Genomic DNA, 27,101 nt, shown 5'->3' with positions numbered 1-27,101 from the left:
ATTGCAAAAAAATTCAAAAAATTAAAAAACCACTTTCTGGTATTATTTTTAGTCAAAACGGGATGAGATAGGCCGAGAAAGAGAAAAAAATTTTAGTCCCGAATTTCGTACATATTCGACCCGAGCAAGAAAATTACGAAAAAATTCGCAAAAAAATTCAAAAAATTAAAAAACCTCTCTCCGGCATTATTTTTTGCCAAAATGGGACGAGATAGGCTGAGAAAGCGAGAAAAAAATTTTAGTCCCAAATTCCGTTCATACTCGACCCGGGCAAGAAAATTCCGAAAAAAATAGCAAAAAAATTCAAAAACCTATTTCCAGCATTACTTTTAGCCAAAACGGGATGAGATAGGCCGAGAAAGTGAGGAAAAAATTTTAGTCTCGAATTCCGTCCATACTCTCTCCAAAAAAAAAAAAAATTTCTTCATTCCAACAATGGAATAATTATTTGTAAGATCTTTCTAAAACCAATTTTCACAATCAATCTTTATGTGGAAGTACTTTGTAAAGACCCTTTCGACACTATACTAGATAGCATCAAATGCCCTAGAATTGCAGTGTAATCTCTAGGGATTGTCTCCTCTCTTTTTTCTTTTTTTCTTTTTTGTGGTAATCAGTAAAAGTGCCGATTAAAATGAACAGTCTAACTAGTGCACTTCACCTCATGTACCGCCTCCAATTGCATATGTAGCCACATGTTTTTATTATGAGTTTATGGAATGGCGTTGAATTCATGGGGTCCAGACTCCGAAGAGGTCGCACAGTCGAGAGCTTTAACTTCAAGGTCGAGAAGAAGCAATAGTTCTGTTAAGTCCCCCCATTCTCTTCCTCTGTTTTATATTTTCTTATTAAATTATTAGTTCTCTCTCTCGTTTTTATGATAATGGAGCAGATAAGAATGTTTTCCCTCACTTCTATACACTGGGATTGTATCTACCGGTAGCGACGCTCATAGTCATGAATATGATATGCATATTCATAAATCATAAAGCTGTGAGTTCCTATCTTTTCTATATTATTTCATTCTCTTCGCTTGTTCATTTTTCATTGGGCTTACAAAAAGCCCCAAAAAACATTTATCAAAAAGTCCAAAACCGATTCACACTGTTCTGATCTGATGCAAGGTTTCACTTTCGGGCTTTCAGCTTGATTGGTCAGTTTCAGTGAATGGTTTTTTTTTTTTTTTTAAATATAGATTGTTGCATATTGCAGTTCGGTCTGAAAAACGGGGCAAGACAGACCGAACCGCACTGCACTCGCCAAACAAGGCATGTACCTTCCGCCATCCCACAACTGCCTTTCTTTTATGTTCTTCCCAAAAAGATCAAACTATTTACCAAGCTTTGCACAGGTACGAAATAAAATTAATCAATTGCTTACATCATTCTCTGTCTGTCAATATTAACTCCACTGCTAATTCAATAAAAAAAAAAATATTAACTCCACTGCAAACAATAACTAAAAGTAGACAGCAAAGCATATGTATGTTGACTATAAGAAATCCATCCATTGTCTAGTTGGTTTGTCACGTAGAAGTGGAACATGGGAAATTGTCACATTATAAATAGAAATGTTCCCATGAATGTAACCAAATATAAGATTACAAACAAATACGGTCCTCAGCTTTCTAGATAATAAAAGCTGCTTGATAAGATAGTACAAGAACATTATAACTTGTATTGCACGCTAATGCGTCATAAACTAGCCAACTAAAATGTTCAAATTTGTTAATAAAGAAACCTCCCAAAATGCCAAGTAAATGGATGGCAAATGTTTATTTATTGACCTGACTTTATCCTATCCTAGCAATTTCAATTGAAACGGGTTGTGCCTCACCTCTAGGATTTCTCTTCATCTGATTGAGAGCATGGTGGTCCAGGTACAGAATCAACAAAGAACTCCTCCACTGAAATCAGGTAAAGCAATTAGCATATGACCAGCAACACATGAAACACATCCAAATTTTAATTATGGAATTCATTGGAACTCAGGGTACACTTGATCCCATTAAATAATTGATATGTGGTACTGCTCATAAACAGAACTTGAAAGAGTATGTGAGGTACTCAGATATAGAATTTATTTGTAATTAAAAGTACATCAACCTTGACCTAAATGCAAGCCAGGTCAGGTCAAACCATGTTGACACTTGATACTACGATAAAAGAGCTATCCTTTCCTTGCGTGGACGCCCAATGGATATTTTAATGAATTAAATCACCTTTATGTAATGCTCAAGTTCTAGCTGATTATCATTTAGATGTCTATGTGTTGTTGAAATGTATACTTTGCATCATGCTCTCCCATTACTAATCACCAGAATCAAAAACAAGATCTGCAATTTTCATTACCTATATCCTCTTGCTCAGGAGAATCAAGCAAAATTTCTGAGTCCGAGGGCAAAAAGGGGGAACCAGGGTAATTTCCCAAGGCTCCTAAATCTGCAAAAGAATTTTGAACATTAGCAAGAGCATGTCTGGAACAGGTTTTGACATAAATGCTATGCAGTATTGAAATCGATATGAAAATTTCTCCATCCAAAGTCCTTTATGACAAATTAAAAGTTCTGAAAGTTTCTTGCCATAATAACAAAATCTATATGATGCAGGACAATGAACTCTCAAGGCCAAAGGATAACATTTGTTTGGGGAAAAAAAGAATAAAGAAAAGGCATAGAACTTAAGAATCAGCACCCAGAGTTCTCTTGTAATCAGTATCGAGCAATGAAAACAGAAAAATAGAACATGAGAATCAGCAGCTAGGGTTTATTGGAATCAGCACCAAGCATGGGAGAAGGATAGGAACCTAATAATCACCACCAAGCACTGGAAGAAAGCTTCCAACCCAAATCTTATGCATCCCTGATCAATTTTCTACAATAGTGAATTTTGAGCCCTTTAAATAGAGTCCCCAAATTACATCAAGCATGAGGGGAAAAAAAATACTCATATTGAGATTACAGTGTATATGGAAATAAAAAACAAAATAGCAATCAAATCTCTCTAATAGCATCAATCAGAATTAATGAAATCCAAAAAATTAATCAGTCCAATCTAGCCTGCACCAATTTTCCTGTCTAGGAGAAACTCGACCTTGCCAAGTGTAGCTCATGGTAACACTAGATGGGTCATAGGCCTCCAATTGAGTGCGACTTAAAGATGCCACTGGCACATGCTTGGGCTTGTACCTTTTTTTTTTCATTTTTTAAAATAGGTGGGGTGGATTCAAGGACTTGGATATTTTTAAGGTGGGTTGGATTGAGTTGGACTGGTTCTTAATATGTGGGGTCAGGTGTAAGCTTGGGTTTTGTATGGATTGGATCATGCAATGGGCTAACTGGGCTGCTTGACTTTTTTTTTAATAATGGATTAGGTCTTTAGCTTTAGAAAACCAAGTATCTTTGAGTTTGTGACTTCAAGACATGTACCTGTAATAGGAAACTTCGGCAGGATATAGTAGTGATAAGCAAAGTGGCTCTCCAGTGAGGGTGTTTGCAGCAGTACAAGGAGCCAGATTTCCTAGCGAGGCATTGGCAACAGGTATGAGGACAAAAGGGTGAGGTCAGCAGCCTGTGCAGGTTGTAACAATAGCAGCGATCAAACTCAACAGCAATTGGAGCTGTCTGGCTCAATGGCAGCTGGTGCAGATGGGTTTGATCCATGAATGGATTGGGGTCACTTTGAGTGGTCACAACTGTTAGGATATGTACCTTCTAAATCCTATTGTATGAAACTATATATAACATTATATTGTGATTAATAAAGTTGTTTTATTATTATCTAAAATAATAATAACATGAATATTTGGATATTGTCATAAAGACCATGAGATGCATAATATGTGATTTAGTTACAAAAGATATAAGTCACAAGTTCTTTGTAAACTTAGAATTTTAGTTCGTAATCAGTGATGAAATTGGGCATTTCATCTGCAAAAACTATAACATATCATCAACTAAGATAATTTGTCTTGATCATAGAAGTGGAGACTTCTAGTTAATAAGTTGATATGTTTTAAGTGTTAAGACATATTGAACTAGACTGCTGTGAGATTTATTATTCTACTAACGACTGTCAAATGAATAATAAATCTTACGACTTTTATTTACATCAACTCTTAATCTTGAAAGAATAATGAACCTAATCATGAAGTATAGATTATTTTGATATATCAGGAGTGAGGTCTAAAGTTACGATCAAAACCTCAGTATGTTAGGCAGCCACATTTAGTATTGAAGGAACATATATTCTCAAGATGGAATTCTTTATCTCTTAACAGAGATATAAAATATTCCCTTGAGATAAGTTTAATGGATTCGGTTATTCAAAGTATTAGGTCTAACCACTTTAGTAAGGAATTACTAAAGTATATATTTATGAAATTGGATTTCATAAATATATGATTAATAACTTAAAAGATTAAAAATGGTACTCAAGAATTAAGATGTAGTGATCTTCAAAGTAACAGTCAACATTCATGACTTTGTATTATTACGAATATTTTATGAAGGGATTGTATGTATAATAAAGTTTTGGAATATAATTTATTAATAAGGCTTAAAATGCAATTATATTTATATAGTGATATTAAATATAATTAATAGTAATCTTGGGCTTGTCAAGAGTTGACAGAAAAGCCCAAAAGCTATTGGAGCTAGTGTCCTATTTATTCCCTTTTGATTCCACTTTAAGCCACATACTAAAGCCCAATTAGAATCGTCCAAAAGGCTAACCCAATTAGATAATCAATTATAAGGAGAGAAATATACAGAATTTTGAATGGAAATGAAATGGGGTGTATATGAGTGTAAGCCCCTCTCTTATTTTCCCTTGAACACATACATATAATCTGATTGAAAGACCACACTTCTTGGGCACAAGTGGAATTGGAATGAAGGTTAAGAGTGTTCTCAAGTACTTTTAATCTTTGGTTTTAAATTTCACTGCACCAAAGTACGCTCTCTTGTTCTTATATTCTGAAATTTACATAATACATGTTATCAATTGCGAATAAAGTAGATCCGTTAATTTTTCGCTATATTTTGTATGTGATACAAACTATGTTTTTTTTTTCTATAATTGGTATCAAAGCGGTCTTCTTTTTCGAATTTTTATAAAATGTTTTGTGAGTTTTGAAATTAGAGATAGTAATTTCATGATGTTAGAAGATTCTACATTCAATTTTCTACATGGTTGTTGAAATTACTATTTTATAAAAACTGATATTGATGTTATGATGTTGTTTAAGTTTGATATTTAGTATGTTAAATTGAACTTTAAGGCTATAGCATCAATGGTATTCAATTTTGATCTCAAACTCAATCTATTATGTTTATATCATGGTAGTTTATACGAATGTATGTGATCCTATGTCAACCCAAGCAAAATGAAATTATGAGTACTTCATCACTTTTACCGATGATTACTAAAGATATGGTTATGTGTACCTAATGAGACCGAAGTTCGAAGCCTTTGAATAGTTCAAAGAGTTTAGAGCAAAAGTTGAGAATCAATTGAGTAAACACATAAAGGTCATTCGATCTGATCGAGATGGCGAATACCTTCTTGAGGATTTCAAGGATTACTTAACTCAAAATGGGATTGTATCCCAATTAACTACACTTAGAACTCCCCAACAAAATGGTGTAGCAGAAAGAAGGAACTAGACTCTTTTAGAAATGGTTAGGTCCATGATGAGTTATTCAACTTTACCAATTTCCTTTTGGGGATATGCACTAAAAACTGCAATGCATATTTTAAATTTAGTTCCATCAAAATCAGTTCTCAACACACCTAAGGAATTGTGGAGTGGGCACAAGCCTAGTATGAAATATCTCCACATTCGGGGATGTCCAGCACGTGTTGAAAGGGAAGTCTGACAAGTTGGAAGTAAAAATAGAAGTATGCATGATTTTAGGGTATTCAAAAGAAACTAGGGGTTATTTATTCTATAATCATAAAGATAACAAAGTGTTTGTTAGCACCAATGCCAAATTTTTGGAAGATGATTATGTGAATAACTTTAATCCTAGAAGTAAAGTTGTCTTGGCTGAATTAGATGAATCTGTAATTGAACAACCAATGGGTGAAACTAGGGATAATGTGGATGTATTAGATACATCACAAGATTCTACTCATAAGATGACTTATAAGATGACTTACACAGGTGCCTTGTTGTAGTGGGAGGATTATACCACCTGTAAGATTTATAGGTCTAGGAGAAACTTTTGAAGCTATCTCAAAAGAGGCTGAATCTGATTCTTACACTTATGAAGAGGCAATGAATAATATAGATGCACATCATTAGGTCAAAATTATGAAATCTAAATTGGATTCTATATATTCCAATCAAGTTTGGGATCTTGTAAAGGCGTCTAACGGCATTAAACCTATTGGTTACAAATGGATTTACAAGAGGAAGAGAGGAATAAATGGAAAGGTTGGAACCTTTAAAACAAGGCTAGAGGCAAAATGGTATACACAAAAAGAAAGTATTGATTATGAGGAAACCTTTTCATCAGTAACAATACTTAAATCTATCAGAATTCTTTTATCCATTGCTACTCATTATGATTATGAGATTTGACAAACGGATGTCAATATTGCATTTCTTAATGGCAATCTTGAAAAAGAAATCTATATGATGCAACCGGAAGGTTTCATAGCAAAGAACCAAAAGCATATGGTATGCATGTTAAAAAGGTTCATTTATGGACTTAAGCAAGCATTTAGGTCATGGAATATCATATTTGATCAAGCAATCAAGTCATTTGGTTTTGAACAAAATCTTAATGAACCATGTGTGTACAAAAGACATCAAGATAACGTAGTAATGTTCCTAGTGCTTTATGTTGATGATATTTCTACTCATTGGAAATGATGTAGGGGTAATGTCATCAATAAAGATTTGGTTGTCAAGCCAATTTGATATGAAAGACTTGGGCGAAGCTAACTACATTCTAGGGATCAAGCTTTGGCGAGATCGAAAAAATAAAATGTTAGATTTGTCACAAGCTAGATATATATAAATAAGGTTCTAGAACGGTTTAGCATGCAAAACTCCAAAAAAGGATTATTTCTTTTCAGACATGGAGTTCCTCTATCTGATGACCAAAGGCCTAAGACTCTTGAGGAAGAAAATATGATGAGACAAATTCCCTATGCTTCTGCAGTAGGAAGTCTCGTATGCCATGCTTTGTACTAGACCAGATGTCTGTTATTTGGTTGGCATGGTCAACCGATATCAATCAAATCCAGGACCAAAACATTGGCAAGCTGTAAAGCATATTCTCAAGTATCCACGGAAAACAAGAGATTATATGCTTGTTTACCATAATGAGGATTTGATACTTATTGGTTATACGGATTCAGATTTTCAGTCAGATCTTGATTTCAGAAAGTCCACTTCAGGTTGTGTTTTCACCTTGGGAGGTGGAGCCATAAGTTGGAAGAGTGTTGAGCAATCTTGTATTGCTGAATCCACCATGGAAGCTGAATATGTTGCTACTTGTGAAGCGGCAAAGGAGGCTACTTGGCTCAAGAAATTCCTTTCTGATCTTGGTATTGTGAGAAAGGAGCAAGCTCCTATCACATTGTTTTGCGACAATAGTGAAGCGGTTGCACAATCTAAAGATCCAAGAAATCACAAGAAAGAAAAGCACATTGAAAGAAAGTACCACATCATTCGAGACATTGTTGCTCGAGGAGATGTAGTAGTAGAAAAAATAGATAGTGCAAATAATCTAACAAATCCCTTTACCAAAGTCTTGCCTCAAAGGACTTTTGAGTCACATAAGTTGGAAGAGTGTTGAGCAATCTTGTATTGCTGAATCCACCATGGAAGCTGAATATGTTGCTACTTGTGAAGCGGCAAAGGAGGCTACTTGGCTCAAGAAATTCCTTTCTAATCTTGGTATTGTGAGAATGGAGCAAGTTCCTATCACATTGTTTTGCAACAATAGTGAAGCGGTTGCACAATCTAAAGATCCAAGGAATCACAAGAAAGAAAAGCACATTGAAAGAAAGTACCACATCATTCGAGACATTGTTGCTCGAGGAGATGTAGTAGTAGAAAAAATAGATAGTGCAAATAATCTAACAAATCCCTTTACCAAAGTCTTGCCTCAAAGGACTTTTGAGTTACATTTAAAGGGAATTGGAGTTAGATTAGTGCACAATAGTCTTTAGGGCAAGTGGAAGATTGTTAGGATATGTGCCCTTTAAATCCTATTATATGATACTATGTATGACATTATTTACGAAATTATGTCGTGATTAATAAAGTTATTTTATTATTATCTAAAATAATGATAACATGAATATTTGAACATTGTGTAATAAAGTCCATGAGATGCATAGTATATGATTTAGTCACAGAAGATATAAGTCATAAGTTCTTTGTAAACTTAGAATTTTAGTTCGTAATCAGTCATAAAATTGGGCATTTCATCTGCGAAGACTATAACATATCAACTAAGATGATTTGTCTTGATCATGGAAGTGGAGACCTCTAGTTGATATGTTGATATGTTTTAAGTGTTGAGACATATTGAACTAGATTACTATGAGATTTATAATTCTACTAACAATTGTCAAATGAATAATAAATCTCATGACTTCTATTTACATCAATTCTTAATCCTGAGAGAATAATGAACGTGATCATGAAGTGTAGATTGCTTTGATATATCAAGAGTAAGATCTAAAGTTACGATCAAAACCTCAGTATGTTGGACAGCCACATTTAGTGTTGAAGAAACATATATTCTCAAGATAGAATTCATAATCTCTTAACAGAGATGTAAAATATTCCCTCAAGATAAATTTAATGGGTTCGATTATTCAAAGTGTTATGGCTAATCACTTTAGTAAAGAGTTACTAAAGTATATATTTATGAAATTGGATTTCATAAATATATGATGAATAACTTAAAAAATTAAACTGGGTACTCAAGGATTAAGATATATTGATTTTCAAAGTGACAGTCAACATTCATGACTTTGTATTACTACAAATATTTTATGAAAGGGTTGTATGTATAATAAAGTCTTGGAATATAATTTATTAATAAGGCCATATTTATATAGTGGTATTAAATATAATTAATGGTAATTTTGGGCTGTCAAGAGTTGACAAAAAAGCCCAAAACCCATTAGAGCTCAACATATTGTAAATATATATTTTTTTTTTTTTTTATTTTGATGTTTCCAACAAACATGGTGTTGACAGTGAACTAGCCGATTTCAACGTGGTATGGTTTGATTCTATGCTAGCTGATTAGTGATATGAATGGGTGGCTGGGCTTGATGATTTGGGGTACTGTTGAGGCAGTTAGGGGGTTATGATGGGTTTTGGTAGAAGGAAATCAATGATGGCCATGATGAACGGCAATTTTCCTGGGATTTGCAGTGAGAGGGTGGCCAAGTCAAGGTGGCTATGGTGGGTTAATTTGGGTGCCTCACAGAGGCTGCAAAGTTGATCAAAGGTGAGGAAATGTTTTACAAACCCATGAATAGAACTCACCCTTAAAAACTGGCTTGCAAGTGGAGGGTGTCCAAGAGCTTATATACACATATTTAAGTTAACACTAAAGCAATGTGAGACACTAGAATCATAACATACCATCATACTCTGCAGCCAACGTCCACGATGGCTCACTCTAGCGACATTGACCCAATGGTAGCTCTTTCTCTTTTTTGGTGACTCTACTCACCTATCAGTAATTTTAACCTAGCCTCTAGGTTGCCCTCTCTAGGATCCGACCACAAAGCCACAACTCATTTGATCCCATACTCAATGAGCTACACCCAATTACTTAGGGTGGTGGCTGGCACTGATACAAAATGTTACAAACTCATGGATATAACTCACCCAAACCGGCTTGCAAGAGGAGTGTCCAAGAATTTATATACACATGTTTAAGTTTACACTTAGCAACTAGGATCATAACAAAATGGGTCAATTGTTGTCAGCTATGGTGTCTTGGCTGTTGGTGTTAGGGAGGCGGTCGTTGATGGGTCAATGTTTGCTATGATACAAAAACTGATGCAAGACAATAAACTTTCATGTGGAACTTTTTTTTTTTGGGGGGCAGGGGAGAGAGAAGGGGGGGGGGGGGGTGTTGTGAAGAGAGAGAACAAAATAAAGGGATAAAACTTAAAAATTATCACCAATGGCTTGCTTGGAATCAACATCATGAGATGAAAACCAAAAAATCACCACCTAGGGTAGCTTGGATACAGCACCAAGCACTAGAAGAAAACTTCTAACCATAATTGTATAAATCCATGATCAACTGTCAACAGTAAATGTTTGGCCCTTTAAAATAAGATCCCTAATTACACCAATCATGGAAAGAAAAAAATTTCAAAATGAAATTACGTCACATATTAAAATAAAAATCAAATAGCAATCAAATTCTCTAATTGCATCAATCAGTAGCTTAAGTTTTTTGGACAATCGATACTTTATCCTATCTAATAGCATCAATCAATTTCAATCAGCATCAATCACAATCATTCAGGCCTAACAAAATCAATTAGCATTAATAGGTGCAAACTGGAGTTTGCAAGACATTATGTGATTTGAAAGATGTTACATAATTACCAAGTAGCCAGAAGAATTGTGCAAAATTTTGTCTCAATTAATAACAAAATGACTTTATGCTACTCAGAAAAGGAAGAGAGTAACAAATAGTTCATATTAATTCAGGAACCTCTACATTTTAATATGTAAACCTGCTTTTTTTATTGAGAAACTTCATTGCATTCCTCTTTTTTATTAATTTTATTTATTTATGTGAATATTCTTTTTACCTTGTGTGTGCAAGCATTAAAAGACATAAATATCTACTATAGCAGTAATGCATTCAACCATTGGCATTTTTGCAAAAGATATGAGAAACTTCATTGCATTCCTCTTTTTATTTAATTTTTTTTTTTATGTGAATATTCTTTGTACCTTGTGTGTGCAACCATTAAAAGATATAAATATCTACTGCAGCAGTAATACATTCAACCATTGGAATTTTTCCACAAGATATTATCTCTCAACTAATAAAGATGAACTACAAATTACCTCCTAAGTTCGACAAATCTGCTGTTAGATCTGATAGACTGAAATTCCACTGAATCTGATCTAGTGACCTGGAATTTCCAGGGCCATCTGGTGCTAGTTGCAATCCTACTGAAGTTACCACATCTGATGTAAATGCTGTATCAAGTGCTGATGTTTCTACCCCCATTCCTGATATTTCTGATGCAGTAAAGGGGAAATGGCCACTGGACGCCACTGATCCAGGACTCACAGGCATCTCTGACATGGATGACATGGTGCTGTTTGGTGGAATAATAGGAGCCACATCAGCAGCACTGTTCTCCATCACCATACTGCGACAAGGACAAAAGCAGCTACCATTAGTGGAACTTATATCATGCAAAATGCTTATCTAGAAAGAAGGAAGATTGAGATTAAGTCTTCATTGTCTAATAAGATTTGATCATGGACAGGCCAATGTTCATGACCAATGTAATTTTAAACGGAAGTGTGAAACCTTTCTAATTGGGTTGTTGTTTCAGCTAAAAACTTAACATCAAAATGGATATGTACTCCAAACATGTCTATTTTCCCTGAAAAAACTCTCACACAAACTCATCATTGCATGAACATGCAACTCATAGTTTATTAATCAAACCATTAGAAATTTCATAGAATTGATGTAATAATATTCATAGAAAAGGAACCCAAATAAATTGAAATACATAGACCAACAATAATAAGTACTGTTAATTGAATAGGTAATCAATGATGAATTGTCATGAAGCTCGAAGTTCTCACTCGTTCCCAGAATTCATCCGAATGGGATGAAAATTGCTCGGTGCAGGGACTCCATTAACCACATGACAGCTTGATATTCCACAACCCATTGGATCCAGATGGGGTTGACCTGCTGCTGGAAATGAAGGTTGCTGTAGTACGGGGTATCCCATAGGCAAGTTATTAACTGCACTGCAAACAAGTGGTGTTGAATAACTATGACAACAATAATACAAGAAAACCACATAACATATTACAGTTGACTCTTGGTCTTGATCAGAACCTTTAGCCACCATTGTCTTTCCATTAATTAAAATGCTCCTATGAAAACCATCAAGGAACCACATTTTCAAGGGCAAAGTAAGTTTTTACCCAAAACTCTAATGAAGCAAAAGAAACCCCAATGGCAATTCCTGTTTATCAACCAGAGATTCAAGGGGAAAAAATAAAGGAAAGCAGACACTACAATACAATGTTTCCTGACAGGAATTATGTTTTCAAAAATAGCATGCAGAGGATAAGAATTAACAAAAGCATCTTACAACAAACTTATTTAAGGAAATGTTATTAGATAGTCATCAACTTATATTTCATTAGTAAGTGGAAATGCAGAAATAGCTTCTGAAAAATCACTGTTTACTCTTGCATTAATATAACAGGGTAATTTGTGCTCTTAAACAACCATATCACTGTAAGGTAAGAACTTACCGGGCATGGGATGTATCCCATTTTGTATAGGGGCCAAAGGAACCTTTGGAGGTACAGGATACTTCATCAGGTGATACTGATGCTCAAGCAGATGGTTGAAGAGGAGAATTTGTTTTTTCAATTTTAGCCGTATGTAATAGGCCCTGAAGAAATCAGCATTTTCTTCTTCCAACTTCTGCCATACTGAATGAAATAGATAATGATTAAAGGGATGATGATTTATTGTGGGGTCCACCTAATAAAAAATTTGTATGAATTGATAAGATGACTGAAAATAGTACTGAAGTGACAAGTGAAATTCAAAAAGTCAGCTTTATTGGATCTACACCCTATAAAATTGGTAAAAAATCTGACATAAAACAAAAAAAATTGACATAAAGGTGTTTCTTAAGTGAATTGACATAGTACTGAAGTGACTATGGTGCTGCTTAAGATGTAAAAATAATGATAATACTTTTTAATTACTTTGTAGGTCAGATTCTTATTTCAAAAAATAAAACCATAAAGTGAGAACAATATTTCTAATTTTTTGTCATAACAATATTACCAATTTTCCAATTCATTAACTCACACCCCACTAGTAGCAACCCAAAACAAAATTATAGCTCTTCCACTGAAAATAACAAATCGAAAATCCTTGATTATGATAATTTTTTATAACCAAACACTGCTACAATAACAACTTATTAATATAACATATAAAAAACAAGTCACAGACTTGTAGCGAGGATTCATGCTGCCTACCCAGAGTTGTAAATCCAGGATCTATCCTTGCACGATTCAAGAGGGTTTTAACCACCTCATCTCTATTCATATATAATTGTAGACACCGCTCTATTAGATTCTGAACCTACAACGGCCATTTGCAGAATTTATCAACACAAAGATGAGAAATAGATTAGTTGAGATCCATTTCAAAGATAATTTGAATAGACAAAAATATGAAAAGTAAAAAACAGATAAATGTAACTAGGAATGGATTGTCTTACAAGTTCAATATCTTGGCGAGAAACTTTTTTGCTATCATTGCTTGAAGCAGATACTGAACCTGAATCTGTTACAGGAGCCTCAGTTGTGTGGTTCAGTTGGTCAACTTGGGACTCATGAGAGACTTGCGTTGAGGCTTGTATTTCTTGCGTGCTCTATGGATCCATAGAAGTGCTTTTCATTTTAGTGACAAGATATCTCATGCTACTACTAATAAAACCTAAGGAACAGACACGCACCACTATTGGGGTTGAAAAGCAAAGTTCTCTATTTTGATTTTTGCAAGATGAAGTTTATTGAGTTTACTGTCCCAGAATTAGTAAGTAAAAACTGCTTGCCATAATTTCTGACCAACCATTATAAGTATGCGCAAAAAGTATCCGTCTTAATTGAATTTTGCAAATATATTAATAAAACATTATGATTAATATCCAACTCATCTAAGTTATTATGTAGTCCATTTACCATATATTTTCTTTTGTATGTAATAAAGTTCTATCGAACATAAAAGGAGAAAGCCCTAGTATACAAGAACAAAACAACAAACTAAGGTTTGAAAATAATTTTATATCAACCACATCTAGTAACAAAAGGAGCACCAAATCATGCGTGTGCTCCACATGGTTATTGAAGCACCCAGATTGTGTGGATTTGCAATAAATTTTGCAGTGTAATGAGTCTTACTCCAAGCATATACTAAGTTGATTTGGATTATATACGCGATTACAGATAGCTTCAATTGTGGCTAGCCCTTTCAAGGTATGGCACAAATGTAGTTGCCACTTTCCCAAGTGACAAATGGTATTAGAGCCAACAAATGTTATCAAAACCAACCTAGTAACACAAGTCATTTTGGAATATAACACAAATATGGTAGCACCCATGGTAATTAATATTAGATGATACACTATATATGAATCTCCTAATATGCATGCAAAATTATGAGATTGAACCAGATTGTGAAGCCCACCAACTCAATAATATAGCTTTTAATACACGATATATGAATCTTCTAATATGCATGCAAAATTATGAGATTGAACTAGATTGTGGAGCCCACCAACATAATATAGCTTTTAATTTGTTTCTAAGGAGAATAGGCTATCAATGATGGAGATGATGTTTAAATATTACAAAAATGATGCTAACATTGATTTGGATTATGGAGATGAAGATTATTGGACACAATGTTGAATCTAATGAGAAAGAAAAAGAATATTATTCTACATTATATATTATTATTTTTAAAGTGTAAATAATTTGAATGTAGATGTTATATATTTCCAATTACCTTATTTAGTAAGATTTGTTATATATAATTGCATAAATGATTATAAAATAGATTATTAATTGTATATAATGTATACCAATTTCATAACAATGTATATTAATATCTGGTCATAGATCAGGGTATGGCTCTGGCCTTTGTGATGTAGGAGGCAATGAGAAGGATTTATTATATTTTATTTTATTTTATGTATCAAGGGAAATTCTGTAATTTCCTAATATTCAAGAATGGGCTGTGCTATAGTCCACTAGGCCTTACTTTAGTTTTATTTTAAGGTTGGTTATTTAGTCGGGCTTAGTAGTAGAAGCCTAAGGAGTCCAAGTCCAAGTCTCATTAGGGTTTTAAGAAATCCTAATTCAACTAGGATTAGGTATTAGTTTTCCATTTAAAGAGTTGTAGTACTTTCTATTGAGTTGGTTAATGATTAATATTTTCTAAATTTAAGACCTATGAAGCTTTCTTTTATGATTTGTGTGATGCAACCTTCTCCAAGGTGTGATGCCAAGGAACCCTAAGTGAGAGGCCCGGCTACCTCAAATTAGTCAGAAATATTGTTCCCGGTTATTTTTTACGTCTGTCTTGGATTGTTATGGGTGGATTTCACAGTTTTTTTTATTGAATCGAAGCTGTTTCAATTGGTGGTTGAGGAAGGGGGGAACTTTTTCTCCCTTAGGATTTATGAACGGGGAAAGTATTTCATGCAATCAGTTTTTATGGGTAAGAGTGCAGCACGATGGTTAATGCAAAGCTTGGAACACACAGTGATTGAGATTAACCCCAAACACTTCTTCACGCTCAGGGAAGGAGACACTACATACACAGTGCTACGGGGCTCTAACTCATTTGGGCAATATTTGTTAGTAACAGAGTTAAAAGTTGGCGGGATGAGAAGGTCGGTCATTATTCCTGCAGGCAAGGCACAACAAGGTTGGAGGGCCTTTGGTATTGAATTAAGGATAATGCTTGAACCTTCTCATTATGCGTTGGGTGGTCCAAAAGCTTTATCGTACAAGTCTAAGTTGGGTTCAAAGATTCACCCTTCTCGGTCTTTTGTTGAAACGGTAAAAGCGTCTATGCAAGGAAGGAAGCATGCGCACCAGCCCCCATTAAAGAGACAGAGAAGATTCAAGTAGTGGAGAACACTATGCCGCCTCCAAGAGACAAAGATGGGATTCAGGTGGTGGCTTTCGAAGTTCCGACTAATAAGGCTATACCGATTGCCGTGGGTGGTGTGGAGGGGAGTCACCATGGTATTAATGGAGATGCCAAGGTTAAGGAGAAAATCCCGGAACAAAATAATTTCAGATTGAATAATTTGAATTTGGAAGAGGTTGATTCTGGTAGGGAGCGTCAAGTTAGGAGGTCTAGCTGGTTAAGGAAAGGTTTGATTGTGGAAGTAAATGAATTTGGTAAGAGGCGGGTGTCTTGGCAACGTTTTAGGAGTGATAAGCAAGCTGTAAAGTGGGTGGCACGGGAGGATCTTTCTACCCAGGTTGGCATTCAGGGTATGGACAATGGGTTTTCTGAAGCCCAGGCACCTTGTTTGGGTATTGATAAGAGCTGCTCAGGCCCACTGTTGCCTACCCTTTTTCTTTTGAGGCAGGGGCTTGCTCCAAGCATTCCTATAATAAACCCAGCCCAAGTTCTACGGGCCCATTTATGGAAGGTGGTAAGGTTCAGGCAAACATATCAGGCCCGAGCTCCACATCATATGGTACGAGTGCTTGTGTGCTACCTGCGAGCTCGGCGATTGATTCTCTACCGACACGGAGGGCGACGATGGTTCCGGTGGTTGACTTGGGCTCAATCTCTCCCATATCGATACTGGAAGTTCATGGCGGGAGTGGGTCTTGCGTCCAGGTGAGCCCGAGTTGGCTCACCCAGCCCCCCACCTTGCCGATATCAGTAGCGGAAGTGGTCCAGGCCACTTGTGAGCTGGGTTCATCACCCTTAGCTCCGACATGCCTCTCGCTGGAGCCGGCGAAGGTGTTGCCTTTAGGGGACCCGGTACAAAAGCTAGCAGAAGGAGTTTTGTCTGTTCCTCAGCGTTGGGTTTCGCCGGTGGAAGAGTCGAGGTGCACTGGGATTCTACTGAAGCTGGGTTTCAGGCTCAGTTCTGATCGGAACAGTTTGTTGGGACATATTAAGCTGTCGGGTGGGTTGATTTCTAAAGCTAAGAGGTTAGTAATTCTCGATTTTGTGCCGAGATGAATCGGAACTCCTTTTCCCGATTAGTTTCTGGAGTTTCTATGAGCTGGGTCGATGGGTTTTGGAGTATCGGGTCAGGAGGTTAATACTTTTTCTAGTAAGGAGCTTTTAAGCTTTCCTCGGGAGGTTATGCTTGCAAGGGATGCAGTTGATTTTTCTGTGGGTTTTGGTGAAAATGAAATGTCAGTTTGTTTACCTCTGCAAATCATTGATCCGGGTGTGTCAACAAATTTGGAAGAATTGGAGGAGGCCACTGAGGTATTGAGTATTGAGAATAAGGTAGATATTTCTAGTTGGGTGAAGCACAGAATTCCTGGGCTCAGTAAATTGGTTGGGTTGTCAACGACTCGACATGAGAAGTTGTGCATTGCTCTCTTACAGAGGCTAGAAACTGAGATGGAAGCAGCCAATGTGTTACACAAGAGAGAAATGAGTAGTAAAAAAGTGGCTAAGTCCAAAAACAAGGGATGTAGAGAGTTGCAAAACTTGATATGCTCGGTGAATTATGAGAGGAGATAAAGGGTGGTTTTGTGTTGGTGTCAGTAGTTGGGGATAGTTTAGTGTCTATGAAGATAAAAATGATTTCGTGGAATGTTAGAGGTTTAAATGATCCTCAAAAACGACTTGTGGTGAAGAATTTGTTGCGGGAGTGGAAGTGCAATGTTGTTTGTTTACAAGAGACGAAAATTGCTAGCATGAATAGACAGTTGGTTTGTAGTTTGTGGGGCTGTCCATATGTGGATTGGGCTGTTTTGGAGGCTGATCGAACTGCTGGTGGTATCTTGCTTATGTGGGATAAAAGGGTTTTGGAGAAGGTAGAGGTTATGGTTGGCATTTTCTCAGTTTCGGTTAAGTGGCAAGGGGTGGGGGACGGTTTTATATGGACATGCTCAGGGGTTTATGGCCCAAATGAGAATGTTGAGAGGGGTCACATGTGGGATGAGTTTGTGGGTATTCAGCAATATTGGAGGTTACCGTGGTGTTGCTTTGGGGATTTTAATATTGTTCGCTTTCCTAGTGAGCGTAGGGGTGAGGCACGTTTGACATTGGCTATGGAAAAATTCTCTGAATTTATTGAGGATCTTAACTTGGTCGATTTGCCTTTAGACGGAAGTAGATACACATGGTCTAGTGGCACTGATCAACCAGCGATGTCTAGGATTGATAGAGCATTGGTCACTCCAGATTGGGAGGACCACTTCCCAGATGTTCTTCAAAGGATTTTACCACGTCCTATCTCAGATCACAGTCCTATTCTTTTGGAGGCAGGGGGAATGGCAAGGGGGAAAAGTCCGTTCAGATTTGAAAATATGTGGTTGAAGACGGAGGGATTTGTGGATAGAGTTCAGTTCTAGTGGAATCGGCATTCTTTTGTGGGTACACCTAGTTTCATGCTTGCAAAAAAATTGAAGGCTCTGAAAGAGGACATTGTACAATGGAATCGCCGAGAGTTTGGTAATGTAGAGCGTCAGAAGAAACAATTATTGGAGGATCTGAAAAAATTAGACGCCAAGGAAGGGGACTTTGGTCTCACTGATGGGGAGAAAGGCCATAGAGTAGCTTTGAGGTCCCAGGTGGAACATCTTCTTTCCTTGGAAGAAATTTCCTGGAGACAAAAATCTAGGATGTTATATATCAAGGAAGGGGATAATAACACCAAGTTTTTTCACAAAATGGCTCATTCTCATAGAAGGTTTAATCATCTAAGGACTTTGGAGGTGGATGGGGTGGTTTTTGAGGAGGAATCCGAGGTGTCTAATTAGGTAGTACAATTTTATAAAACTTTGTACAAGGAGACTGAGGGATGGAGGCCTTTTGTGGAGGGTTTGGAATTTGATCGTATTGGGGATGTGGAGAGGGTTTGGCTTGAAAGGAAGTTTGAGAGGGAGGAGATACTTCAAGTTGTACGTGATTTGGAAGGGGATAAAGCTCCAAGTCCGGATGGGTTTACTATGGCTTTTTATCATCATTGTTGGAGAGTAGTGGAGAAAGACGTCTTAGCGGTCTTTGAAGAGTTTTTTCAACATTGTAAGATTGAAAAATCCCTTAATGCTACCTTCATTGCATTAATTCCTAAAAAGAACTCTAATATTAGAGATTTCCGACCTATTAGCTTGGTGGGGAGTGTGTATAAAATCTTGTCTAAGGTTTTGGCAAATCGATTGAGAGTGGGTTTAGATCAGTTGATCTCTGAGTCTCAAAATAGCTTTGTGGGTGGGAGACAAATTCTTGACTCGGTTCTTATTGCGAATGAGTGTGTGGATAGTCAAGGGAAAAGTAGGGTTCCTGGAGTCATTTGTAAACTTGATATTGAGAAAGCCTACAATCATGTGAATTGGGAGGCTTTGTTGAATTTGTTGCATAGAATGGGCTTTGGAGTGAAGTGGTGTAAATGGATCCGTACTTGTATATCCACAGTCCAGTTCTCTGTTTTGATTAATGGGTCTCCAGTTGATTTTTTTGGCAGTTCAAGAGGTTTAAGACAAGGGGATCCGCTATCTCCTATGCTGTTTTTGATTATGATGGAGGTGTTTAGTAGGATGTTGAGAAGAGTGGAGGAAGCCGGCTTGATTCGTGGTTTTAAAGTTGAAGGTAGGAGGGGTGGTGGGGAATGTGTTACACATCTACTGTTTGCAAACGATAGTATCGTATTTTGTGATGCGGATGTGGAGCAAATCCTTCATATTCGGTTGTTGTTACTTAGTTTGCAGGTGGTAACAGGTTTGAAGGTTAATGTGCATAAGAGTGAAATGGTTCCAATAGGGGAGGTTGATGATGTGCATGCCCTGGCTGAAATTTTGGGTTGCAAAGTCGGAAAGTTGCCTATGTCTTATCTTGGCATGCCTTTAGGGGCTTCACATAATTCCCCTTCAATTTGGAATCCTATTTTGGAAAAATTTGAGCGGAGATTAGCCGGGTGGAAGAAGCTATATTTGTCTAAGGAGAGTCGATTGATGTTACTCCAGAGTACACTATCTAGTCTTCCTACCTATTTTCTATCGCTATTCACAATTCCTACTCATGTGGCTAATAGAATTGAAAAGCTACAAAGGGATTTTCTTTGGGGTGATAGCAGAACTCATCTGGTAGGATGGGACAAAGTTTGTGCGCCTATAGCTAATGGTGGTTTGGGGATAAGGAAACTTACTACTTTCAATAAGGCCTTATTGGGGAAATGGTTGTGGCGGTTTGGGAAGGAAGAGGATCAGCTATGGAGGAGGGTGGTGGCTTCAAAATATGGGGAAGAGTGGGGGGGTTGGACCTCAAAACTGGGTAGGGGAGTTCATGGGTGTGGTTTGTGGAGAGGTATTCACATGGGATGGGAGGATTTTAGTAAAAATTGTCAATTTGTTGTTGGGTTAGGGAATAGAGTGAGGTTTTGGCAGGATGGGTGGTGTGGGGGTCAACCTTTTCACTTGGCCTTCCCAAGGTTGTATGGTATTGCTATTGATAAGGAGATATCTGTTGAAGCCTCCTTGCCAAGGCAGGGGGAGGAGGACAGACGAATTTGGGATGTTCGTTTTATTCGAGAATTTAATGATTGGGAGATGGAGGAAGGGCTGCATTTTCTTTGTATGTTGGGAGCTAATACTCCTCCTATGGATGTGGGAGACCGGATGAGATGGAAGTTGAAGGTTAATGGGGATTTTGATATTCGGTCATATTATAACAAATTAAGGAATTCTCCTTCAATTGTTTTTCCTTGGAAAGCTATTTGGAAAGTAAAGGCCCCTAGGCGAGTTTCATTTTTTGTTTGGTGTGTAGCTTGGAATAAGATCCTAACGGGTGATAATCTAAGATTGAGGAGACTGGTGCATTTTGTGGACTGGTGCATTATGTGTAGACATTGTGGAGAGTCGGTAGATCATTTACTTCTTCATTGTGAGATGGTTTATCGGTTATGGAGCTTTGTCTTTATAACTTTTGGCCTGTCTTGGGTTGTACCTAGTTCGATCCCAAATTTGCTTTTTGGCTGGTGGAATTGGTTGGGGAAACACTCGTCTCAGATATGGAATTTAGTTCCGTTGTGTATCTTTTGGTGTATTTGGAAGGAATGGAATCGGCGGATTTTTGAAGATTTGATTAGCTCCGGTGATCAGATGCTTGCTTCTTTTAGTGGGACTCTTTTTGATTGGTCTCAGGCTTGAGGACTCACGACTAGTGATTCTCTCCCTTCTTTCATTAGCTCTCTTTCTCTTTGTAATTAATTTGTGGTTTGGTTTTCTTTTTTGCTTTTTCTTTGTTTCCTCCTTGTACTTTCTGGGTTTGCTCTATGTTTTTTTATGCATAGAGTAGCCATTCGTATATATAACATTCTTACTTATCAAAAAAAAAAAAGAAGTCTATGCGTGGTGCCTAGAATTTATCAATTTTCTTTAATTTTACTATTCACAATTACTGTTCACATCACTGTTTACAGCCAACCAAATTTTGATTTTTGCCTTTGTTTTCATTCCCAAACCCTACTAATCTTTGTCCCCTTTTAAAACCTATATTCCCTATTATTTCTAGTCTGTTCCCCACCAAAACCTAACCCTAATTCTTCAAAACCCAAGCTATACCAGATCTGCCTCTGGTGTTCTAAATCAGATTTTGTCGTTCCCCCTTGTCCTACATCACTTTGTGTACGTTCAATGGCGCAAAATGAACTTGGCAATCCACCAATTTCTTCTCTTCAGATGTGTATGAATGGGAGAGGATAAAGAACCTTTTCTTTTGCTTATTCATACCTTTTTTTTAAACTCTAAGAGGGACTATGAAGTTTGAAGTGTAGATTGAGTTATTGTGGAACTAAATTTATATTTCATCAGAAACACATAAAATGTCATTTTGAACAGAGGAAAAGGGAAGGGAGTTGGCCAAACCATTCAGCAAAAAGAGAGAGAAATAGTCATGGTTGTGCTTTGACTGTTCTTCTAAAGGCCTTCTTTTTCTTGCCATCATTAGCAACCCATTTTGAACTATCTTTTCAAATGCTTTAAATCATTAACATTCAGGAGGGGGAGAGAGAGTACATGGAATGAAAATGGATTTTAAAGGACCCTTTATGTGGGTTTGATATGTTGCTGAACTTCCCCATCTGGTTGGGCTTCTCACTTCCTATGCTTCATCATTTTGGTGTTCTTGGTGGAACAATATCATGGAATGTAGCACTCTTGCAGATTTGAGGTAAGACTTAGTTTCCTTTTTATGTTTTTTTTTTTTTTTTTAATCAATTTCTTTTTTATTTGACCGGTCAAATTAATCCAATGAAAAAAGAGCAAAAGAAGCAATATGTGTGCAAGTTCTGCAATAAGAGGTACCAATGTGGGAAGGCCTTAGGTAGTCACATCAGGATCCGCATGAATTACAATTCAATTGAAGAGGAAGAGGTGGAAGCTAATTCTAATGTGGTGAAGTTTCCAAAGGAGAAGGAAAGATTCAGGGTGGCAAAGGCTGTCAATCATTGGAAGCTCTCAGTGGTCAACGGTTATAATCTTTATAATAAAAAATAAAATAAAATAAAAGGAATTTTTTTGTTGACGATAGAAGGTCAGGACTAATCTCTTTGGTTTTGGTTTATCACAAACTGCGAAGGGAGGAGCAGGAGGGGGGGGGGGGGTTGTCTTTTTTATAAAAGGTTGAGGGTGAGTGTCATTTCTTGAAACCTCAAGGGAGGTATTTGTTATTTTCCTTTATAAATTTTTATGAATTTGATAGAGCATTCATGTATTGTATGATACACGATACATAAAAATAAAAAATCGATTCTATAGCAACATGAAATCATTCGCTACAATTTATCATAAATAAGTCTCATGGATGTCTATCTGTGGTTAAAAATGTGTGCATCACTTGTCAGAAGTGAAATGGTACTAACATAATTTTAAAACATGATCTGAACAAACATGTAGTGAATATTACATTTGGGAATGCAGTACAAAAAGAGAGGGGGGGGGGGGGGTTGATGATTTGAGGTTGGGGTTTGGAATGCTGTGTGGTGAAGTTCAGGTTTTAGCAATATGATTGCATAGCAAATTGACAAATCAAAACTAGACAATAGAAGAAACGCTAAAGAAAAAATAAGAAAGAGATTTGCATGCTAGTTCCAAAGAGGAAAATTGTGAAGTAGTCTATCAGCAGAACCTGTATAGCCTTCATATCAGCTGAATGCAAGCTGACCATATCTTCTCAGATAGCTCAGGTATTCGCCAACTGAAGATAAGGTTGTCTATACTGAGGTCAAAATGTTGGCACATATACTTAAATTTTGGATATGAGGCAGTTTTCACCTGGAACAAGAAGATTCGTAACAGAATCACAAGTGATGGTGAACACACTAAACCCTTCGCAGTGAAAATAGAAAATATCATGATTTTACCCATGTAGATTGTACATGGTGCAGTCATTTCGTATAGTTCTCCAATCTCTTAGCTGTCGCCCTCTTTTAGATTATAGGTTCTATGGGTATGATTAACAATGATAAACTTGAAAATTATGATATCTTTTATTTACTATCTGGTCAGCTGAAAAGGTGTAAAACATTTTACTGCCACTCAAAAACATGCACACACATAAATCAGGTCAAACAGAAAATGTATAATTTAGTAATAAATTCAAACAACTCTGCCAACCATGCAATGCTCTGATATTCAGAAATTAACTCAAAATTTTAAAAATAAAAATAAAAGGTTAGTTATCTCCATTGGACCAACATTGGCACCACTTTCATGGCAATGCCCCATTATGCTAAAATTTATTGTCACGCTAACAAGCACATAGGTCCCAGTAGATTTCTACCCTCACTAACACAGTAACTCTAATCAACTTTAACGCTCTGCAAATTGTTAAGCAAAGAACATCCAAATAAGTCTCTTCAGGAAAATTTAGTTTTCCTAATCCAACAAACAGAAAATGGAAGAATAAAAAAATAAATAAATAAATCCAAACTTCACCTAGAAAAATGCCTTCCCCATTTTACTTCTATAATCAAGTTAAATGTTACCTAAGAATTTCCTTAGTCCCTACATCATTATGTTTTTAGTTCAAATATCAAAACTGTAATTTTGTACATCTCAACCACAAACAAGAAAATAAAAATCATAAAAATGAAAAATCAACCAGATCTCCATGAAAATTTTACCATTTACACATCACACACTTGCATAACAATGAAACATACTTATTAAATCAATTAAGTAACTAATTAAGAGCATTAAATACCACAGATATATAAACTCAAACTGCCTAAACGGAACTGAAAACTAAAGGGCAAGAAAGTAAAACAAAAATAAATAAAGATCTTGCAAATATTACCTTAATATCGACAAATTAGAGGAACCCAGCTGAATATTCAAAAGAATACCAAGTACCCAAAAAATAAAAGCTCCGAGAATTTACAAAAGAGGACAACTTGGAACTCAAAGCATATAATTTTAACTGAGAGTTCAAGTAGTAGTGCTTAACAAAAGGCTCCATTGAACCTTAAATGCACTAAGGTATCTCATAGTTCTTCTGAGAAAACTGAACTTGTTGCGAGGGTTGCTGTGAAATTAGTAAAAGTTTGAGAGAGAGAGAGATAGAGAGAAACTGTGAAAGTGAAGCAGAGAGATTTGAAAGAGTAGAAAAAAAAATCTCACCAAACTGGGACAGACTTTTCCTTAGCTTTTATACTTTCCACACAGTTCAATCTAAAATCTAAAACTAAAAGTTGGCTTTTGCTTTAATTTAATTTCGTCCTTTTTAAGTTTTAAAATTTTTATTTTGACCCTGTATATTTTGAGTTTATTTTTATATTGACCATACCCGTTTATTTTTATCTCATTGGCATCAACTATTGTAAAATGGCATCAAGGCCAAATCTAACCCCAAAATGCATTTTTGCTACAATATTTGTGAATTTCAAATTTTTTTTCCTTTCTTTGCATTTCCCAAGATAAATGTAGAGAGTGGATGATAGTTATAGTGTGTGTTTGGGTTGGACTTAAGTTGCGTTGCGTTGCGTTCTGTTTTTTTTTTTTTTTTTTTTTTTTTCACGCGTTTTCATTTGTAGTATTGCGGTTACTGTTCAATGAACAGTAACCGCAATTGTTGACTTTCTGCAGTGAACAGTGCACATATGCACTGTTCACGGACCCACAAATTACACTTTTTATCAACTTTTTCATTAAAAATGGATCCCACTGTACTATTCACACTTTTAAAATTTATTTTGCTACAGTATTTTCAGTTTTCAGTTTTCAGTTTCAGCAAAATAAGTTCTATCCAAACACACCCATAATATATGCAGAGAGAAACAATTTAAAAAATTAATAAAATTCGATTTTTTTTAAATAGAGTTTTTAGAATAAATAATTTTATATGAATGTTTTGAAAAGTAGTTAGGTAAAATAAAAAGAGTAAGTTCTTATGTTAAAATAGATAGCAATTTTTGCACGAGCTGATGTAAATACTTTTACCGACTTTCCATAATATTTTTTTCTACCTAAACAATGAAATCTCATTTTAGAGCTAATATTTCATAAAATAGTTAAATATCGAGGATAGTTTTTTTAGTTTTGTGGAACAAATTTTTTGCCCTAAGCTAGTTTGAAGGAATCTCATTTAACCCATTTGTGGTGGGCCTTTTTGTGTTGTTGAGCTTTGGTCCCTTCTGAGGTAAGAGAGTTGGGGCTGGCCTAAATGAAACTCACTTTAGGCCAGTTTGTGCACAAGTCCAGCCATCCCAATATGTACGCGACCTAGCGGAGGTATTGAGTATACGGCATGCCCATAGTAGAAATAACTGTTATAAATGTTATAACAGGAATATGGTATGGCAGAATAACTATGATACTAAACAAATAACATTAACACCTAAACAAGGGAAAGTGGCCTAATAAAGTTATGGCAGAAGAGTACAATAGTAAAAATAACGCTACAGCAAACAGTTTAATAACTGAACGGTAAACTAATCACCTAACAAGCATAAAAGAAAAACTTATCTGCTAGAAAAGTAAGATTAGCTTCTTAGCAAATGGAAGCCCAAGAAGGGAACTGATCCCCAATGTGAGTAACCTCAAAGAAGGCTTTTGTCACAAAAGTTACGCACTTTGGAAAAATGGCCTAAATGGTTTAAGTTCCAATCCTCAATCTCTCAAAGAGTGGGTATGTCAAGAAAGAGAGAAAAAAAGGTAGTCTATTGATGCATGCCTCTATTCCTACCACTCATGTCTCTCTAGTTTTTGTATTTTCTTTTCTTTTCTCTTTTTTTCTTTCTTGTTCTACCTCTTCTTCTTTTTGTTCCTTCCATCCCCCTTTACTGTTCACAACTACCGCTTTTTATACTATTTGTCGTGGTGGGATTTACCATTTTTACCCATTAACTGCATTTGGCTCCTTACGGATATCCTTCCAAGACTGCCCATTGGCCTGCCGGCTACTCAACCACTACCATTACTTTGAATGTGTTGGTTGCACCACTCTTCATTCCCAGACAAAATTGCTTATTTTGTTTCTTACCTCTCTCTGTTTTTCACTTCCCTCATCTGGATAAGGATCAAACCTCGCCATTACCTACCTCTATGGCATGCATCAAGTGATCCAAACCCACATTTACCTCTTTTGGGTGAGATGCCATCCCAGCAGGACATCTCTCCCCAAAAAAGTTTGAGCGGGAACCTCAACATAGACCCCTTCTTTCTCCCCACCACCAAACCATACATTCTGAATACATTGACCTATGACCCACCTCCCATGTATTGGTTGGATACAAGTAGGTGGTACCTTGGTCCTTTGTGCATACTCCACTCTATCTGAATTTGTTTCTTTTTGTCCTTCACACCATTTCTGCTGCCTCCTTGTTTGTTTGATTTTGTTGTACGTTCTGGTTAGTGTTTATCTCTTGTGGCATAAAGGAAGTGTGGGTTTTTAGGCTCATGTTACCTGCCCTTCATCCTTTCTTTGGATTGGGCGTTGCTTGGGTAAAGGTCTTCATCTTCTTGTCGAGCCCATGTTTTTCTTTCTTGTGTCTGTGGGCCTCTTGACTATTGATCCAGCCATATCACTTCATCATGCTTGCTATAGCTTTACCCTCCTTTTTACTTCATGTTATCCCGTAAACTTGTCCATTGACGTT

The 27,101-nt window shown here is 36.4% G+C and overlaps 1 protein-coding gene across 2 annotated transcripts; it reads right to left on the bottom strand.

Moving 5' to 3' along the window:
- Positions 1–1,459: 1,459 nt before the first annotated feature.
- LOC115986627 lies at positions 1,460–24,649 on the bottom strand. 2 transcript variants are annotated; one of them, XM_031109837.1, is made up of 9 exons: positions 24,302–24,643; positions 23,132–23,277; positions 13,512–13,664; positions 13,267–13,372; positions 12,523–12,705; positions 11,836–12,001; positions 11,077–11,387; positions 2,352–2,441; positions 1,460–1,906 (listed from the first exon to the last, which is right to left on the bottom strand). In XM_031109837.1, the coding sequence occupies exons 2-9, from the start codon at positions 23,168–23,170 to the stop codon at positions 1,839–1,841; spliced, it is 1,116 nt and encodes a 371-aa protein (XP_030965697.1). In that variant the 5' UTR covers positions 23,171–23,277; positions 24,302–24,643; the 3' UTR covers positions 1,460–1,838. The 2 variants fall into 2 exon arrangements, with proteins under 2 accessions (XP_030965697.1, XP_030965698.1); XM_031109838.1 differs by lacking the exons at positions 1,460–1,906; positions 2,352–2,441 and adding an exon at positions 7,729–7,935 and having other exon boundaries at positions 24,302–24,649.
- Positions 24,650–27,101: the final 2,452 nt, after the last annotated feature.

Source organism: Quercus lobata, chromosome 4 (genome assembly GCF_001633185.2).
Source record: "Quercus lobata isolate SW786 chromosome 4, ValleyOak3.0 Primary Assembly, whole genome shotgun sequence".
NCBI classification, from domain to species: domain Eukaryota; kingdom Viridiplantae; phylum Streptophyta; class Magnoliopsida; order Fagales; family Fagaceae; genus Quercus; species Quercus lobata.
The sequence above is the reverse complement of the archived record's forward strand: the minus strand, read 5'-3'. Positions and strand labels throughout refer to the sequence as shown.